Source organism: Ipomoea nil, unplaced genomic scaffold (genome assembly GCF_001879475.1).
Source record: "Ipomoea nil cultivar Tokyo-kokei standard unplaced genomic scaffold, Asagao_1.1 scaffold3084, whole genome shotgun sequence".
Lineage (NCBI taxonomy): Eukaryota > Viridiplantae > Streptophyta > Magnoliopsida > Solanales > Convolvulaceae > Ipomoea > Ipomoea nil.
The window spans coordinates 969,866-991,214 of record NW_017619512.1 but is presented as its reverse complement, the minus strand read 5'-3'; the positions used below and the strand labels follow the sequence as shown (position 1 = coordinate 991,214).

General features: G+C 36.9%; 1 protein-coding gene across 1 annotated transcript; it reads right to left on the bottom strand.

The window, feature by feature from the left end:
• Positions 1–8,562: 8,562 nt before the first annotated feature.
• On the bottom strand, positions 8,563–10,434 carry LOC109166023. The gene is made up of 2 exons (XM_019314907.1): positions 9,599–10,434; positions 8,563–9,517 (listed from the first exon to the last, which is right to left on the bottom strand). Exons 1-2 carry the CDS (start codon positions 10,432–10,434, stop codon positions 8,563–8,565), a joined length of 1,791 nt encoding a protein of 596 aa, XP_019170452.1.
• Positions 10,435–21,349: the final 10,915 nt, after the last annotated feature.

The following is a 21,349-nucleotide window of genomic DNA, read 5'->3' as shown; positions in this document are numbered from 1 at the left end:
GATGAGCTCGGTCCAGGCCGAACTGAACTATAGTTTCGGCCCTTTGGAGGCCGAAACCAAGCCAGTCCATGGCTGAAAGCCAACGGACGAAATGTGGGATTAAATTTCTCTGTTACAGAACTAATTTTCATTTAATTCAGATGTAATTTTGAATTTAAATACTGGGTTATGGTTGGCTGTTTCAGATGTTACAAAGCCAAGTTTTAATTACTTGATTAATGCTATTTAGTACACCACTCCCTATATAAAAAGGGGTAGAGGGAGCTGATTTTAAAAAAAGCATATAGTGACAAGAACACACAACACATGAAGTGTTTTCTCTCCTCAAAAACTCTGCTTCTACTCCTTTCTTAAGCCTAACTGTGTTCAAGGCTTTGCTCCGTTCGCCGGGTTCGTTCGTTTGGGTGCTCAAACGTCGAACCGTAGCGCGTTTTATCCTGGGAAACCTAGGCCACGAAGCTCCTACCACTTTTGGGAGGTGGCAAATAAGGTTTTAAGGAAAGAGTGGTCTCTTGACTCATGCTAAAAACCCTTACCCAAACACGAGCCATCTTTCCTTCTTTCGGTTTTGGATTATGCTTCTAAGCAAAAATCCTCCTCTTCTGATTTAGTTTGGTTGGAATTATAATCTGTGGATTATAAATTCCATTTGGTTGATATGTATATATCTTTTCTGTAGATATTCATGCATATAACCATGGTGGTCTGGTTTATATATATATATATATATATATATATATATATATATATATATATATATATATATATATATATATATATATATATATATATATATATATATCAAATAATATTTTATATACTTCGTGTGTGTATATATAAATATTATTTTACGATATTAAATCGATTTGGTTCATTATCACCAACAAAATGATCAATTTTGAATGTTACAATCTAGTTTTAAACCAGAGTTTAATGCCACGAATGAATGCTATTTACGCCACCAACTCCTATATAAGTTGATTGTAGAGCAGCAGATTTTTACAACAAGAAAAATTATCTTTTCCTTCTCGAAACACTGCTACTACTCCTTTCTTAGTCAACAAGTTGTTCCTCCATTGCTATAGTTCATCAGGTTTCTTTGTTTGAATGCTGATATTTGGAATTATAGTCCATTTTATCCTGGGAGATTGACGTCACAACGCTCCTAGCACCATCGGGAGGTGGCGAATCGATTTTAAGGAAAGTGTGAGTATCACATGACTCAGATTTCTCCTTCATCTCCTTTCTTGTGGTGGGTTAAAACCCCTGGTTAGAAACCCTCTCTCGTTTTATATATATATATATATATATATATATATATATATATATATATATATATATATATATATATATATATATATATATATATATATATATATATATATATATATATGGGGGGATGCACTCAGGTGAGAATAAGTGTCGAGGAAGGAATATGCGAACGAATCAGTTCGCGACACGTGTCAAGATCTAATAGCTTAAAAAAATGCGGTGGTATTTTCGTAAATAATTGAACATCGAAGTGCAAGTAAAATCACTTACAAGTGCACCTACTTTCACCTATAAGTGCATGTAATTTTGCCTTGTTAGCATTCACTTCCCGCAAACATTCATGCACCTGGGTGTGCTTATAACTATCAGTGCAACTATTTATAACTATCGGTGCAACTACTTATAACTATAGGTGCACCTACTTTCACCTATAAGTGCATGTAATTTTGCCTTGTTAACATTCATTAATTTGAGTTCAGCGGGTAGTAATACCCTTGAAAACCACCCGCAAACATTCATGCACCTAGGTGCAACTACTTATAACTATGTGTGCAACTACTTAGAACTATAGGTGCAACTACTTATAACTATAGGTTCACTTAGTATTGATGCTCAGTGTAAAGTTTTACTTGCACGTATAATACATTTTACATGCACTTGTAATACATTTTACTTGCACTTCGATGTTCAAGTATTTACGAAAATGTCACCGCGTTTTTTTTAAAAAATCAGTGTTTTTCATCCATTAGATCTGGACACGTGGATGGACAGAATCCATTCCTATTTCTCTCCTGAGCGAAGCATTTGCACCTGAGTGCGATCATATATATATATATATATATATATATATATATATATATATATATATATATATATATATATATGTGTGTGTGTGTGTGTGTGTGTGTTATTTTGGTTTTATACCAAATATTGGTTGGAATTACTTTTTTGTAAATTAAATTCTATTTTTTTTGTGTATAAATATATATTTTGTATATTGATTTATTCACCACAACAAACACTTTGCACTTATAATTTTAAGGCATGCTTTAACAAACATTATATAAACTATCTAAACCTTAAAAAAGCGGAAAGTTATTGCGGAGTATTATTATTATTATATTCTTTCTAAAAGTTTGAACCCCAACTCTAAGGGTCCCCCACACTCTGGCACGACAGAGCATCTGGGAGGATGTAAATAATGGTAACTTAACTGAACATGAACCACATAAGTTAGATTTTTGCTTACTGCGTACAAGGAGCCCTTTCACTTTGAGAGGTTGCCCCCACACTACCGCTGGTGAGACTCCATTCCTAGTCATTCGTTCCAACTTTCATCTTTATGACCAGTTGAGCTGCCCATGCGGGCAGTGGCGGAGCCACCTTCCACTAGCAGGGGGCCTTGGCCCCCCCCCCCCCCCCCCCCCCAAAAGAAATGTAATTTTGTGTTAGTAATGACACTTAGTATAGTGTAATATGGGCATTGGTGCCTATTTGGCTGCTTGGCCCCTCCCCAGAAATTAAAAAAAAAAAAAAGAAGAATTTATTAGTGTTATAGTACTAGGTTATTTTGTGCCCCCCACCCCTCCCCCCACACCAAATATTGAATCGTTATGCTGTGGAACTGTGTCTACCTTGTAAAGTGGACACGGTTCTATGTTCATAATTACTGAGTTATATGTTCATAATTATAAAATTTTTTGAACTATATATTCATAATTATGAACAGTTTTAGAAACGTGTCCACCTTGCAAGGTGGACACAGTTCCACAGCATAATTTGCCCCAAATATTCCCCCTTCAACTCTCGAAGAAAGCTTATAGAGCACGCAACAAGTATTATCTTCAATTATAATACTCAAACCATCCAAATTTTAAACCTGCAAACTAGAAACGCAGTACGCAACAACATATAAACTTCAATTTTTCACCTGCAAGTCTATAGGTAATTTTTTATTTTTTTTTTATTCTTTAAATCTTTGAATTTTTTTTATGAATTATTCTTTATTAGAAATGGAGTCATCAGTCCTCACAACAACAACCGCTGTGAACTCGGGCTAAATGCCCAAATGGCTAAATCCTGTCTTTCGTTTCCTCAACTGACGACGGCAGTGAACTCGAGGATCGGCCCCCTTCACCAAGAAATCCTGACTCCGCCCTTGCATGCGGGATTATTATTATTACTAGTATTTGTCCCGTGCGATGCACGGAAAATATGTTATAAAAATATACCCTATATGAGGTTTATTCATATATAAAATTTTTGTTATTTAATAATTATTATGTGTGAATTGCTATGATAAAATTAAGAACATAAATATATTTACAATTAAAATAATATTTAAGGTGGGTGATTACTACAAATCTTAAACTATATTAAAAATTTAGTATATAGTATTTAATATATATTACAAATTTTTAAGAACTTAGTAAATTACAATAGTAATTGAATTACAATTTTAGAGTCACCACGGATCAAAATTTTTAGACCTTTAAGATTTCTAACTCTAGATGTAGCAATATACAATTGACCTTTAAAGACCAAAATCACAATCTTAGTTCAAATATTGACTTTTTCTTCCAAATACTATCAAATTAAGTGTGTAATCAATAAAAGATGAGAACTAATAATTCGAGAATATAATCTTAATGTTACTAAGCCAATTTCACGTCAATTAAGTTGGAGAGTGTTGTTGGATAGTATCCGATGAATCCACGAATAACGCATCTTTGTCTCCGTAGTCCTCAATATGCACATCAACAATCTTAATATTAGGCCGCCTAGTTATGCCATATATTAATTTCAAACTTATGAACTTTAGGGTTGCATGCAATAAAAAGTATATTTTAAATATACTAAGGGTACATTATATATGTATGTAAGGTACTTTCAATATAAAAAGAATGTATTTTTAATATATTAAAAATGTATTTAATATTCATGATCCATACAATTATGTGGACCATCGTTCACACAATAATTTGTCAGTAGAAATTGAAATATAAATAAATAAATAAATAAATAAATAAATAAATAAATAAATAAATATATATATATATATATATATATATATATATATATATATATATATATATATTAGAAACTGTCAGTGGAAATTATTATCATTATTATTATTGCAATTATTATTACTATTGTTATTGTTATTATAATTAACTAGTAATTCACCCGCGCGATGCACAGGAAAAAATTATGTTATTATAAATATAAATAAAAAATTAGAAAAACTAAAATATTTTAAATTATTTAATATAATAATATTTTTGAGCTTCCATTCATCAAGTATTTATTATTTTTATAGAATACAAAATTACAATTAAAATTATAATTATAATTTTATATGGTTAATATAATCTCTAATTATGTGCATATTCAAATAAACTTATAGAGAGAATTTACATTTTTTTTTTGAATGCTACTGGCTCTATTACAATGTAGTATCTGTTCTATGGAGAGAATTTACATAATTACATTGATTTATTCTTAATTGTATTTAATCTATATTATAATTTTCACAATACGAATAATAACTAAGATAATTACATTTGGAAATCAAATTTCAAATTTTGTATGTGTAAATTTAAACTCTAATTGAACACATTTTTTTATATGATTATATAATATATAGCTATTTTATTTTTCAAAAGTATATTTTTATATGATTATATAATATATAGCTATTTTATTTTTTAAATGTTGTGTTTTTTTTTTTTTATCACAATACGAATAATAACTAAGATAATTACATTTGGAAAGCAAATTTCAAATTTTGTATGTGTAAATTTAAACTCTAATTGAACACATTTTTTATATGATTATATAATATATAGCTATTTTATTTTTCAAAAGTATATTTTTTATTTGATTATATAATATATAGCTATTTTATTTTTTAAATGTTGTGTTTTTTTATTTTTTTTTTTATTTTTTTATAATAAAGGATGTTGTGGCATTAATTGTAACATTAATTATTTCCCAAACCATATAGCTTTATTATATAAAGGACAATATTATTATGGTCTTGTGAAAATTAAATGTTGATTTTCACCATTTAATTTTCACAAGACCATATGGCTTTTTTTTTTGGTTACAAAAGAGGGGTTCAACCCGTTACAGGATCCTACTAGGCGTTCGCATCAGGACTCTGAGCCCCTACCCTATCCTCCCAAATCAAGACGTCTAAAAGTCGCGGTTGATCAACAACGAACCTCGTCCCAATTTCATGCTCCAGCGCCATTGCTGCTAACTTGTCCGCCACTTTGTTGCCACTTCTCTTCACATGGATAAACTTTATCTTTTGGAACGCCTGCGCTTCCCTCACACATAATCGCATAACATTGCTCTCAGCGCCCGTTGCCATGCACCCGATGATACCCTTCATCGTTGCCAAAGAGTCACTTTCCACCACGACATTCTGGGCTTGGCGATCAACGGCCAAGCGCAGTCCCACTAGAACCGCCCAAACTTCTGCTTCCTCCGCTGTGCAATACCCTATGTTATGCGTAACCCCGCCGATCCATCGCCCTTGATAATCCCGTAGCACTCCCCCACATCCTGCTCTTCTACTGACCCCCTTGCAACAGCCATCAACATTTAGTTTCCACCATCCATGTTGCGGTTTCTTCCAAGTGGCTGCGCTCTCACTCTGTTTAACCCCCCCCCCCCCCCCCTTGTCACCCTATGAATGTTAAAAGCCGCTTTCGTCTGGTTGTGTTGTTCTTTTATCCATGCTACCTTCTGCTCAGCACTCATATGGCTATCCTCAAACACTCTGGCATTCCTCCACCTCTAGCACCACCACGAGGTAAGCCCGAAGATTTCTGGCCACTCCTCCGGGAATCCTAGCCGCTTATCCGCCTTGACGTTCATAGACAGCCACGTACTCCAGTCGGTTCCCTGGAGCAATTGTGTTGTTCGGCGCGGTACGAGCCTCTCCCAAATGCGAGCTGCCTCGCACGCTCTGAAGATATGCTCCAAGTTCTCTGGCACGCCTGCACAAGAAGAACAAAACAAATCAGTTGTGAAGCCCCTTTTCGAGCGTTCTACATTCGTCATGAGCCTCCCTTGTTTAACCAACCACATAAAGTGATTGACTCTGTTTGGGAGTCTTAACTTCCAGATTTTCTGCCAGTCCTCATCTACATTATCATCCCTAAAATCCCTCATGGCTGTATAAGCAGACTTGATGGAAAACCGACCATCCAGTTCCATGCTCCATCCCCAATCATCTCTCGCTCCGTTGTCCTCAAGAACAGCGTACGCATGTAATTTCAGTTTCCAGCTGTCGTCCAAAACACCCTCGAGTCTTTCCCATCGCCACCCTCTTCCACTCTCCCAGTATTCAGCTACGTGACTATATAACTCCGGTAAGCTAATTGGGCGCAACATAAAATCATAGAGCTGATTGCCTTGAACCCATCTGTCCATCCAGAACCTTGTTTCCCGGCCATTGCGAACCACTTTCGTTAGCCCCTTGTCCAGAACCCCGGAGGCACTACAAATTCCTCTCCAGGCGTTCGATGCTACCCTGGGGTTATCCGTTCTCCATCGGCCATCCCCTAGCCCATATTTTGTTCTGAAGACCTGTGCCCACAAACTGTCTCGTTCCGTGAGAATCCGCCATCCAAGCTTTGCCATGAACGCCGAGTTCACACTCTTTAGGCTTCGTAATCCTAGCCCGCCAGCTTCCTTGGGTTTGGTCACTGTATCCCACTTTACGAGACTTACCTTCCGTACGTCCCCGTGGCCGCCCCAAATGAAACGTCTGGTTATCATCTCCAATTTGTTGCACACCCCCTTTGGCAATTGTGCAGTTTGCATGGAATAAGTAGGAATCGCGCCCAACACCGACTTAGCCAGCGTAACCCGCCCTGCAAATGATAGGAGCTTGCCACGCCACCCTTCAAGCCTCGTTGTTACACGGTCAATTAGGCCTGCGAAGGTTGCTTGCGTTACTCTGCCATGCATGGATGGCATCCCAAGATACCTACCTAAGTCCGTTGTAACTGGAATATTCAGAGTACTTTCGATATCTCTTGCAATGTCTGGCTTAGTATTCTTCGAAAATAAAACATTTGATTTACTTAAACTGACTTTCTGCCCGGACGCCTCACAGAATCGCGCGAGGCGTTGCTGAATAACCCTAACCTGTTCTAGTGACGCCTCCGTAAAGAGGACCATGTCGTCCGCGAAACAGAGGTGTGACAAAGTTGGGCCTGACGGCGATAATTGGATTCCCGTCCATCGTCCGTTGGATACTTCATTTGTAATGCTTTGACTTAATCGCTCCATGCATAGCACAAAGAGTGCTGGAGACATAGCGTCTCCCTGTCTTATTCCCCTTTCCGGTTTGAAAGCTGGTAGACGACTACCATTCCACGAAATGGACAAGGACGCCGTTCGCACACATGTCATTATAAGGCGCACACTAGCGTCATTAAAACCTGCATCAAAAAGAGTATCAGAAATAAAATTCCACGATAACCTGTCATAAGCCTTTTCTAAATCAATCTTAATCGCCATCAGGCCTGTTTTTCCTTTCTTGACTCTCATTGAGTGCATAACTTCCTGGTAAGTAAGCACGTTATCCGAGATTTGCCTGCCTGGTACAAAGGAACTCTGGCACGGTCCAACAAGCTTTGGCAGCACGTCCTTAAGCCTATTGGTTATTGTCTTGGTAATGACTTTATATGAAACGTTGCACAAGCTGATAGGCCTAAACTGTTTGATTGTCTCTGGCGATCCGACCTTCGGAATTAGAGTCAGGAGGGTGTCATTCACACCATCGGGCAGCATTCCTGATTGAAAAGCATTTTTTACCATCGTAAACATGGTGTCCCCCACTGTCTCCCAAGTCTTTTAATAGAAACCTGCGTGTAAACCGTCTGGCCAGGGTGCCTTCCAAGGGCTCATGTCAAACACTGCTGCGCGTACCTCATCCTTTGTTACCTCCCTTTGGAAATTCACCCAATCCACTGTGTCCAGAACTGGGAAAAAGCCCCTCACCGCCCGCGATAAGTCCGTGCCTGTATCCTCTTTGAAAAGGTTTATATAGAAATCTTGTACCAGATTTTGTAGCACCTCTGTATCGGTAATCCATACTCCATTGTCGTTCTGCAGACTAAGGACTTTGTTTCTGGAGCGCCTTACCAAAGTGGCCGCGTGATAAAATTTTGTGTTTCGGTCTCCCGAAACTATCCAATCCTCATGTGATCGTTGGAACCATTTCAGCTCTTGGTATAGAGTCGTTTCAAGTTCCTGCTTCAATTTCTTTTATAGCGTGACAAGTCCCTTATGGCGCGCATTGGAGTTAATCTTTTGGATCCCCCCAATCCGTGCCAAAAGAATTCTTTTCTTCGCTTCAATGCTACCAAACACATTTTTGTTCCATTCCGTTAGACCCGCTTGCACTTGCTGGATGTTCTGCACTATATCTTCATTGGGGTGCCAGGCTCGGTTTACCACCTCCGACAAACTATCATTAGTCATCCACGCTGCTTGAAATCTGAACCTGAAATCCGTGGAACTGCCACCTTTAGCCTCCGTCTGAATAAGGAGTGGTGTGTGATCAGAGGCGATACGTGGCAGGTGCCTGACCTCGGCTTCAGGAAAGCGTTGTCGCCATGGCATATCGCATAACGCTCTGTCGAGCCTTGCCCCTTTACGGGTAGTAGCATCCGCTTCTCTGACCCACGTCAGTTGCGGTCCCACGAAACCCAAATCTACCAAGCCTTCCTCCTGAATCCAATCTACAAAATCGGCACTTCGGTGTGCATTATATGCGGTGTAGTTGAGAGTCTCGTTGCAGCAAGTTACTGTATTAAAATCCCCCGCGGCGAGCCAAGGGTGAAGGATATTTTGTTGGTTCGCCCTAAGCGCGCTCCAAAGGCGTCGTCGCAGGTGTTGAGTCGGGCTTGCATACACCACTGCAAGCACCCATGGTGGACCACTAAGCTCCTTGACCTGCAATAAGATGAATTGAGGGTGAGTAAACTCTACAGTAATTTCCAAAGGTTTATTCCAAAGAACCCAAATTCCCCCGCTAAAACCTATAGCCTCCACTCGGACCCAGTCATCAAACCCTAGCTTAGAGCAGATATCATTAGCATGGTCACCCGAAACTCTAGGCTCCACCAAGCCAATCAGATCTGGTTTGTGATTCTTCAGAAGAGTTTGAAGGATTCGCTGGAAATTTCTCCCTCCAGCGCCCTGACAATTCCAAATCAAACTAATCATTAAGACAAAGGAAAACGAAAATACAAAAAGACTCAGAAGAGGTACACAAGCAACGAGCTTAGATGGACTTTACGCCCGGTTCTCGCTACGTCCCCCAGCTCTTCCCTCCGCGGCATCATCCACCTCCATGACGGCATCACCGTCTTCGTCGAGACTGTCCGGCTCATCCGAGTGGTGCTCCCCTGTATTCTCAAGATTCAACTGTGAATCACAACCAATCTGTAGGTCCGGATTAACTGTTCTAGTGCAGATATTGAGTCCCCCCTTTGATCCTCTTACTACCACATGCTCTTCCTCCTCTGCTGCTCTCCTATGTACCCTGCTTTGTCCTGGACATTCACCCACATTCTGCGCATGGCTTCCTCCATCTGTCTGCCTCCTGCTGTTCCTTTGGCTTCCACTCCGGTTAGCCATCGGCCTCTCCTCCACTCGCTGCCTTGGCTCCTCCCTCCTATTGTGATCATTGAGGATTTGTCTTTCATTTGCGATGACATTTGGTCGTCTTTCTCTTCCCCCGTTCGGTGCGGCTGCCCAAACCTCCCTTTCCACTTCGCCGGCATTACTCACTGGCATCTCACCGTTCGCAGCTTCTGCTTCCAAATTCACCTCCTCTGCCTCTAAATTCTCCCCGGCGTCCCCCTGTATCATTAACGGTCCAAATCTGGAGTTTGTAACGCCACCCTCCCGATTTCCAACTCCACCCTTCTGCCCCTCCACCTGTCCCCTTTGCGGTCTTCTCATGCCTGCTCTCGTTTTCCTACCTGGTGCGATCATCCAAGCTCCAAACGGTGCTGCTCCCACCTGGTTTGGGCAGGGCTCTTCCGGCTCAACCTGTACTGTCTGCGTTCTGATCGTCGTAGGGCATGCATCTGGGGCATGACCGTAGACACCACATGTGAAGCACACCATGTGGATGCCTTCATAAGCCACGGATCGTACCTTACCTTTGTGGTTGAATTTGGATATCAATGGTTTCGTTATGTCCACTTCAACGCAGATCCTCGTGAAGTAGCCCCGGGAAACTAGACTCGTTGCCTGGTCTACGCGTATTGTCCTTCCAATCTTGTTTCCTAGCTTTCGTAGAAATATGATGTTATAGTATTCCGCGGAGATACATGGGATCCTAATCTATACCAGCACCTTCTCTGTGGTATCCTCTCCGGGGTCGAAATCAGGCCTCCAAGGTTTCACCAGTAGATAATGATCCAGCACCATCCATGGTCCCTCAAACATGGCGAATTCCAGGTCCTCCACTGATCCAAAGCGTACTAGGAAATAGTCATTGTCGATTGCGATGAGCTCCATACTCCCTTTCGGTTGCCACATGGATCGCAGCCTCCTTAACAAATAGGCGTAACCCACTCTCCTTCCCATGACCTTGATAATAAGAGCCTTCCTCCATGGCGCTCGTATGGCCTCCTCCTCCTCTTTGGTCAAGCGGATGATGGGGCATAACGGATCCTCGTCTTCATCCTCCGATACATCCTCAGGTTCTTTCTCTCTATCATCCTCGATCTGAATCCCATGCGTGGTTGTGTGGCCAGTCACGTAGTCCGCGTAGGAACGATTTTGTGGCGCTGGTACCTGCAAAGAAACGGGGATCGTAAGCGTGACGTTAGGAGTCGAATCAAAAGCTACCTGCATGGGCATCTCAGCGGCCGGCGTCTCGTCCACGATTACCACCTCCTCCTGTGTGCCGTCCTCCTCCATCCCATCCAAGGATTGGCTCGCTGAGGCCTTGTCAATATGCTTCGGCTTCTTCTTGCTCCGTTCTAGCAGATCTTCTTCTTCCGTCGACCGTTGGCCCGAGAGCGTTCTCGTCATTGTCTCTTAGACCATATGGCTTTATTATATATAGGATTATTACTATTATTATTATTATTATTATTATTATTATTATTATTATTATTTTAAATGCGTCGCGCAGACGGCGACGATCATAAGTCATGGTCACATCGTATACTTATCCATAACGACAATAATAATTAATCTCGTACAATTGCCAGCCACATATTGCGACCATCCCTATGACCCTATTCGACGACCCCTTCGCGTTAAATAAATGTCATAAAAAATTAATATATATTTTCATACTAACTTTTAATTTAGCCAACTTTCTATTTTTAAAATAATTTAAAGTTGGAAATTAATTTTGCCTGAAAATATTTGTAGGATATTAAATTAAAGAAATAAAGTTACTATTTTAATTTTGATACCAATCCCGAAATAAATACATGAGAAAATTTCACTCTTAATCTCCAACTATTGTTTGTAATATTATCACGTTTAGTTATGATATTTTAATTTTGTCACATTATATCATTAACATTGATTTTATTTGTTTGTCATAATTAGTCTTTCATCAAAATTTTGGTTATTTAACCATTTAATGATTATAGCTAATATGTAATTTAATCATTCAATTAAAAGAGTTTACCATAGATGGAGAAAGATTACATTTTGGACAAAAGATTTGAATGAAAAAATTACATGGTAACCATCTTAATCTTAATTTATTAAAAAAGTGAAATGGCAAAATTTTAAATAGATAAGTAACTAATTGTGGAAAACAAATAAAAATAAAAAATTTAATGTGCTAAAATTAAAAAAAAATATAACTAAATATGACAAAATTGAAGGAATAAGATTAAATTAGATAATTTAATGCTACAATAGTCAAAAACTAAAAGTGAACTTTATTTTTAATACAATATACCAATAAATTCATTTTTCATTTAGTTCAATAGTAGATTTAGATTGAAACTTTCAAACTAATTATGAAAACCAATTGAATTATTGAATTGAAGGTCATGTCAGAATATGAATTTAAGGTTGAGAAAAATGCAAGCCACTCATTAATTTTGTGGTTTATGACTCACTGATGGTTTAATATTTACAATTGTTCCCAAATTTCACTGTTATTGTTTAATATTCACCATAAATTAATGAGTATTTAAAGGCCCCGTTTGGTAAATTGCTCTGATCTAATTGGGTTAATTAGAAGGTATAACTAGTTGATAATATTAGCTGATTGTAGAAAAGTGTTTGGTAAATTAGCTCTTAACTGATAGCTGTTTGGCATAATTTTTTTTTCTCAAAAAATTAATTGAAAAAGTTGCGTTGAGCAGCTTTTTGAATTTTAACATTTTATAGTTACAAAAAGCTTATTAACTAAGTACTTATATTGATTTTTTAACCTAATCAAATAGCTAATAGTGATCAAATAAGTTATAATTGACCTATAGGTTAACTATTTTATCAAATAGGGCCAAAATCTTTTAAATAGTATGTGGCCTCAATTGCATGGCCTCCACTATTTAAACAGAGCATTGCCTTAAGTTTAGAACATCAGACATGGATTGTTTCTTTCTTTCTTGTGTCTCATTATTATTTTGAGTATGGTGTGTAAGTTCCAAACCATGTCCCGGGTGCACGGAGACAGGGATTGCTATGTTAACCTTTAGGGGCAATGCTGTTGTTGTGAGCCTGCACAGGTAGCGACGAGTTCACTTCTATGGCAATAATTATACTACGGCACAACAGTTAATTATTTTTCACTTTATCAGCTTATTTTTTCCAACATTTAAAAGAAAACAAAAGAGAAGTAATGCGAATATTAAAATAGAAAATTATAATTTATGCCCCACCATAATATGCCAATTATAAATGTTATTCCTGAATTATTAGTGATGTAAATGTTGCCCTTCAATTTTCAAAACGGCAATATCTGTCAGTCTTTTCAGACTTCCCCTTCTTCCTCTAAGCACTTTGACTCTTTAAGAAAGGGAGTGAGAGTGGTCGAAGCTAGTGAATTGAATACCAGACGGGGTAGAAGGTTCTGTTCCTATTGAATCAGATCTGGCTTTTGCTTACTCCTGTCCATACGACCCGAGGGAAGAAGCTCCTGTCTCTTCTGCATTTGACCTGAGACTGGGAGTTGAACTCTCTCGATTGAAATAGACGGCTAGGAAGGAAAGAAGCATGGAAGCCCCTTATAGATTAGCAAAAACAAAGAAACTCTTTCTAAATAATATATTGGTTGTTGTTAAGTTAAAGGGGAGGAAACTCAACTCAAAAGGAAGAGTCCCTATCTCCATATTGCCCTTCAATTCCTGTAGTGTAAATGTTGCCCTTCAATTTTCCTCCTGTATGGTATTTGAGGGACAATATATGTACCGTTTGAAAATTGAGGGGCAACATTTAAACCACTAGTAATGCAGGAGTGATATTGATAATTAGCATATTATGGAGATGCATAAATTACTATTTTTTATACAATAGTCGAAGACTAAAAGTGAAATTTACTCTTAATACAATATACCAATATATATTCATTTTTCATTTCGTTCAATTGTAGATTTAGACATTTGGAACTTTCAAATTAATTATCAAAACCAATTGAATTATTGAAGGTCAAGGTCTTGTCAGAATATGAATTTAAAGTTTTTTTTTTTAAAAAAACAAAAAAATAATAATAATAAAGAGAAGTAATGCGACTATTAAAATTGTACGTACCCAAAATAACTGCGTCATCTAATATTTTTAAAATTTATATTTTATTAATTTATTAAAATTGTCCAATCAATGCTCGAATCTCAATTTCTATGGGTTTCAGAGTCTGTAGAACTGGAGGTTTAGATATAAAAATTTCTGAAGAAAAAAAAAACAAATCAATTAAAAGTAATTTTATTTATGTTGTAGATTATTGTGCCCGTTGGCCTACCAATTTCTAACGATAAACTTGCAGGTGATGTACTTAAAGATAAAATATACAACAAGATGTAAGTACAAAGAACAGAAAGTAGAGACAAAGAAGAAGCTTCTTTATTCATTCAATCCTTACATATATCTATTACAACAATGGAGGGAAGGTAATATATAAAGAATGACCGTTACAAAATCATTGTCATAAATGGTATTAATGTCCATATTAATATCCATATTAAAATCTTTTTTTTTTTTTTTTGAAAACATCCATATTAAAATCTTTATAACACCCGTTTGGACATTATATGATCATAATCATACCTAGTTTAAAACTCTCTAGAAAAACCTCGTGGAAAAAATTTGAACGACAAAAGAGTACATGATATATGAGTAATTCGATCATGTGTCCCTTCGGTTACCTCACTAAAAAAAAACCTTACCTTGAAAAAACTTACTGGGAAAAAACTTAGTTAAGGGAAAAAGAGTACAAAACGTGGGAAAGGAATTGCAATTCCATGGGAGATGAATTACTGGGAATAAAGTGAGAATTTAAATGGGAAGGGAATTTAAATGGGAAGGGAATTTAAATTCCCTTCAACCAAACGCCATGTTAGGATGTATTAAAATATTTGATTATCGGGACCAATAAATCAATCATACTTAGATTTTGTTGCTCCCCCTGAAGGCAATAATCTTTGTAACCTACGAATCCCAGTTTTATGTATATACATTTCAAAAGTAGATGTAGGTAGGGATTTAGTGAACAAATCTGCTAGATTGTCACTTGATTGAATCCTTTTAACTTGTATTTCATCACTCTTCTAGAGTTCATATGAGTAGAAGAATTTAGGTGCAATATGCTTTGTAAGATTACCTTTAACATACCACTACTCATTTGTGCAACACATGCTGCATTGTCCTCATATAGGATTGCGGGATTATCACTAGTACTTACTATTCCGCACGAGTTATAAATATTATGCACTAATGGCCTCAACCATACACATTCTTCTTGGTTTTATATAAAGCAATAATTTCTAAATGATTGGATGAGGTAGCTACCAGTAATTGTTTAACAGGTTTCTATGAAATAGCAGTACATCCACAAAGAAATACATATTCGATCTGGGATCTAGCATTGTATGGATCAGACATATAATCAATATCGATCCGAATATCCCACAAATGTGGTATCTTGGTTTCTTTCAAATAGACGCCCAAGATCCTTTGTACCCTTGAAGATATCTGAGGATATGTTTCACACCGTTCCAATGTCTTTTGGTTGGAGCAGCACTAAACCGAGCTAACATGTTTACTGAAACGACAATGTCAGGTCTTAGTGTAGTTTGTAGTTGGTAAGATAAAGGAGTGCTCCTGATGACACTTAAAAAGGAACTTCTTGTCATATAATATCCTTATTATCTTCCTTTGGTCTGTACAGGTCCTTATCAACTTCAAGTGATCGGACCTCCATTGGAGTACTAAGTTGGATGAGATTTATCCATATAAAATCTCTCCAATAGTTCATTCGTATGTTTAGATTGGTGTGTGAAAATTCCTTCAGGGAGATGCTCGATCTGTAGGTCGAGACAGAACTTGGTTTTTCCCAAGTCTCTTACTTCAAATTCCTCCTTTAATCACAAGCATGTCCTTTAATTTTGACATCTCTGCGTGTTCCAATAATGTTTATATCATCAACATAGATGGATATTATACCAAAACCATCAGATGATTTCTTTATGAAGATGCAAGGACCAATATCTTTATTCTCATATCTTTGTTTTAAGAGGAATGCACTCAATCTATAAAACATTAAAACCACATTCTTCCCGATTGTTTTGAGCCATATAATGACTTTTACATTGTATATATTTCGATTTGTCTTTCCTTTCCATTTCAACTAGTCAGAGCGCTTCCGACACTCTACTATAGTTTTAGATTTAAATGACTCCTTATCTACTTTGTGAGATTGGACATCTATTAATAAGCTAGAAGAGCCAAGATATATATATAGGATATTCAAGATATTTTCAAGTAAGCTTATTGATTTGTAGGGATCCTTATTATGGGACAATACTTGTGTTTTCCATTTACACTTACCACCTCTAGGCATATTTCATACATGTTCTAATATGAACATATATTATGATAATAAAATTTCTTCTCCAGGAAGAAAACACTTAGTTAATTATTGAGTATGTTAAGTGATAAGAAGGATCGTAGCTAGTGATTTTACACTTCTTATGTCGTGATTTTTGTTTACCACATTTTAAGAAAATCCATCAGGAATTTTTAAAACAAGTAACTAGTTACCCATATAAATATGTGGTAATTGTGTTTATTAGCTACATATCTAATTATATTATTTACTCTTAGTTTTATTAAATAGTGAAATATATAATGCCATGGAAGGATATGACCAATATTGAGTCTCTATGAAAGAACCCTTTTAAATTTCTCAACTCGCTTTATATTTTATCACTTTCCTTTTCATGACATCTTCTGGTGTATATATTTCTTTATCGAGTTTGATTTGTATGTCTTAATTGCTCTTTTCTATAAAAAACAGTTAGCACGCTTCGGCGTTATACTACTGTTTTAATTTATGGATCTAGATTTAATTATTGTGAACAATAGAGGCAAATATGTTGTTGACAAATGTAATAGCTTTGTAAATGTCTTTTATACGCATGACAATTTTATATCAACCAAATATATGTCATTTCCAAACGTATTTGAATTTGGTTGTTCCGCTTCCCTAGTATTTTAATTATTTGGTGCATCTACAGTTTTACGGGGTGTTTTCGCCTTCTAGACGAATATTTTCAAGATAAAATTTTATATTTCAGGAGTGACGAGATGCACTACAAAAATATGCGGAAATAGCGACGGAAAATTCTGTCGCTAGAAAGGGAAAAGTTCGTCGCTAAATCGTATAGCGACGAATTCAGTCCGTCACTAAAAGTGGCCTCGCTAAAGTTTTGCGACGCAATTCATTCCGTCGTTAAATGTAGCGACGGATTTTCCGTCGCTAAACTTAAAAAATCCGTTGCTATTTTTATCTCAACAACGATTTGGATGAGAAACTTTGTAAGGGAATAGCGACGGAATTTTCCGTCACTAGATTTAACAACGAATTTTTCTGCCGCTAATTCTAAACAATATGTAAGGGAATAACGACAAATTTACTACGATTTTTTATCCGTCACTAAATTAAAAAAAAAAAAAAATCTACTCACTAATAATATTTCATATCTCTATTAAACCTATAATATAATAATACTTTAATAATATAATTGCAAATATATTATATTTAGAAATTCAAATTGTATATATTATTATTAAATTTTAAACAATTTGATGATCAAATTGGTTGACATTGAAAATTATGAACTAAATTGACAGTTGAGAAACAATTGAGAGACCAAAATATTGATTAATTCTAATAAAATAATAACAATTGTTGTGAAACGAAGAAAAATTAAAAGTGAACAAGAATAAGAAAATACAGAGAGATTATGTGACACCCCGTAATCCATGTTCAATTAAGGGATTAATTAAGTAATTAATCCTAATCCAATCGATAATTTAATTCCTTAAATTCCTGAAAATTCAATAGTTGGGGACTAGTAATTGACTAGTCAACCCAAGTCAAGGTATTGTACCTAAAGCTTTGTGAGTAGTTCCCTTGTTCCCTTACACCTCTTCATTTTAGTAAGGGTAAATTGGACATTTCCTTTCATGATTGTATTCCAAGTTAACCTAGGAGACATCTCTCATTTCTATCCTAACACTTTCCCAGCAAAAAGCTCTCCCTTCTCTCTAAAAACCTAGCTAGCTTTTTCTCCAAGCTAAGTTTAGACCTTCCAAGATCTTCAAAGTTCATCTCCAAGATTCCACCTTTCCTACCTTTGAGCATCTAGGAGGGTAAGATCTATGTTTCTTTAGTGTTTTTAGTGTCTTCTAAGGTGTCTTTTCTTAAAGATAGAATCTTTAATTTATGATCTTTTGGTGTGTTCTTGAAGTAAGGTGAACCTTGTTAGGAGCTTTGAGAAGTGTTAGGTGAAGGTTTTTGTCTACAAGAGGTAACCCATGCTTTACAAAATCTATTTTGCTTACCTATATGATGATTTATTGGATTCTACATGTGATTTTGCTATGAAATGTGAGTGTTGATGCATTGTTTTGTGAAAATGCATATCTAGAGCTTGTTAATAGGGTTCATGTATGCCAGTGCTTGGCTATTCCTTTGATTCAAGTCATTTTGTTGTATTTGGTGAGTTTTGGCATGTTTTGGACTTGAATTTGAGCTTGGTGTTGAAAATCCCCGAAGGGATAGATTTGTGGTACAGAGGTGTACCCGCGGGCGGAACGACGGGTAGTGCACCACCCGTGGGGAACAAAGCGTGGGAGATGGTGTTCCCGCGGACGGAACCACGGGTGGGGGTCCACCCGTGGCCCCACCCGCGGGTACATATATGGAGTTGGGCGGGGATTTGTTCCCCGTGATTCTGTTGACTCGGTATTTGGTCTTTTGACTTCCTGATGTTCTTTGTGGAACTATTTGAGTGTCTTCTTGATGTTTCGTATGTCTAGAACTATATGGTAGGAATCCATGTAGGTTTTGGTGTTTTGAATCGTGCTAAGTGTTCAACCTTGTGATTCGTTGAACCATGATGAGTCTTGTGTGTTCTTCGAAACTATGTTTGGTTTATCCGTTTGATAAGCATGCTAGTTCGATGTTTAAATTCTAGCCTGTGTGGTTTGTCCTTTCCTATTGTGGATGATGACTTGTGTTAATCATCGTTGTTGTCGGATTGTCATCCATTCCTTGATTGAGTATGGTTTCATATCTTCGTTGTGATCCGTTGATTGATTCCAATTGTGGTGTGGTGTGTGTGGCTGTACCTGGATTGCAGGATTAATGTTATAGGACATTAGTCACCAAGGTACGACAGTGGTCCTCGTGGTGTCCATGACGTGATTATGGAGCTTGTGACCTGTGTGTCGGGTTCACGTATTTCTTGGGAGGCATGTGTTGCCATGTGTGTGATTGGTACCTTGTGTACTATGAAATTGGTGGAATTGTTGGCGGTCGTTGGCGGATGGGGACGACGGTCCTCGAAGGGAAAAGGTTGGACTTGGTGTACAGGGGTCCTGGAGGTAATGGTTGGAACTAGACATAATGATGGGGGTAGCCATAAGGTTGGAACCGGGCATAAGGAAGGCATATCAATTCGTGATGGGTGATGTCACGAAGGCATGTGTTGCTGTTGTTGTGTATTTCTCTATTTGTGACATGTGGTGTCACAAAGGCATGTGTTGCTAATGGTTGTGTCCTTATTCTCTTGTGTTATGCATGTCGGGTGATAATCTACTGTGTGATGGTAGATTACACCTTGAGCCGTTCTTGTGTGTCGTTGTACTTCTTAATGTCTTGGGATGTATTCCCTTATCTTTATTGTGAGTGCAAAGAGTCTTGTGTTTGACTTCTACTCTTGGCTTTGAACTTATATATACTATATCCCGTTTCACAAATGATTATATATATATAAACTATCTACATATGATATTTCACATGTATTGGTGGGTTACCAGCATTATTCGCTGACCGGGCGTCGTCCTAAACATTATGTGTGTTTCTTTCAGGTGCTGAGTAGACAAGAGCGCGGTCTAGAGACAGTTAGTATAGATCCCTTGAACCTTGTGATGGTTTGGGCATGCGTGCCTTTGTTAGACTCTAGACTTATTGTTGTTGACCTTGTCTTTGGATAGATAGATTATGTTGCAGATGTTTATGCTTGTGCGTTCATCGTTGGGTGGGCATGGCATAACACTCTACGTTTTCCATATATTTCATATTTAGTCTTCCGCTGTGTATGTTTTTATGGTTAGTTTACCTGCATGATTAAGGTTTAATTTGGTATGGAAATCGGGGGTGTAGAGAAAGGGAGGATCATCTCATTCATCATCATCCATTCTTCTACAAGGTATATATATATATATATATATATATATATATATATATATATATATATATATATATATATATATATATATATATATATACACACACACACACACACACACAAGGTAATCATAATAAATACATATAAATGGTAATAAGTATATTAGTTACAACTATTACAAAATGAATAATAATGTCCACAATAATGTTTTGTTTATAACACTCCACTTGGACATTATTTGTCATGATCCTTCCTCGTAAGAACTTGTTAGGAAAACCTGTGGAAAAAACCTAGACAAAGGGAGTATAAAGTATATATTTAAATATATTCATGCATCGTTAAAAACTTCATGAGGAAAATCACGTGGGAAAAACCTACTTGAAGAAAGAGTACATTATATTTGTAAAATCATATATTGTATTGATTGTCTCATTAAAAACCTTAACTTAAGAAAACCTTGTGGGAAAAAACCTTAGTTAAGGGAAAAAGAGTACAACCATAAGCCTTCAGGGCATAATCGACATAATCTTCAGGATTTTTGGATTTGTCTACTTAAGCAACTATTTTGCAACTTTTCGCCATTGACATTACTATATCATACTCATACCTCGTTAAAAACCTTAACTAGAAAACCCCAGTGGGAAAAAAAAACTAGTTGAGAAAAGAGTGCATGGTGTATGTATATTCTTGTTTTAGATTAGCTGCCTCATTAAAAACCTTAGATTTAAGGAAAAATTACGTGGGGAAAACCTCAACTAAGGAAAAAGAGTATAACCGTTAGTCGTAAAGGACCAATCTTCAGGATTGATTCATGAAAAATGATACTCCCCCTCAAGATAACAATCTTCAAATCCCACACATAAAATATATTTCCAAAAATTGTAGGAATGGATTAGACAAATCTTCTGGATGGTCACTAGAGTGAATATGTTGCACAATAATTTTGTGACTCTTCTAGAGCTCATATTGTTGAATTTTGATGCTATATATGCTTTGTCAAATATTCTTCAACATACTCATATATCATTTGTGCAACACAAGCATTATTGTCCTCATTTGGGGCATTGGGGGTAATTCATTGTTTAACTAGTTTGAAATTTGGCATCACAGGGATCAAACAAAATAGCTGATAAGCATCAAAAGATGCT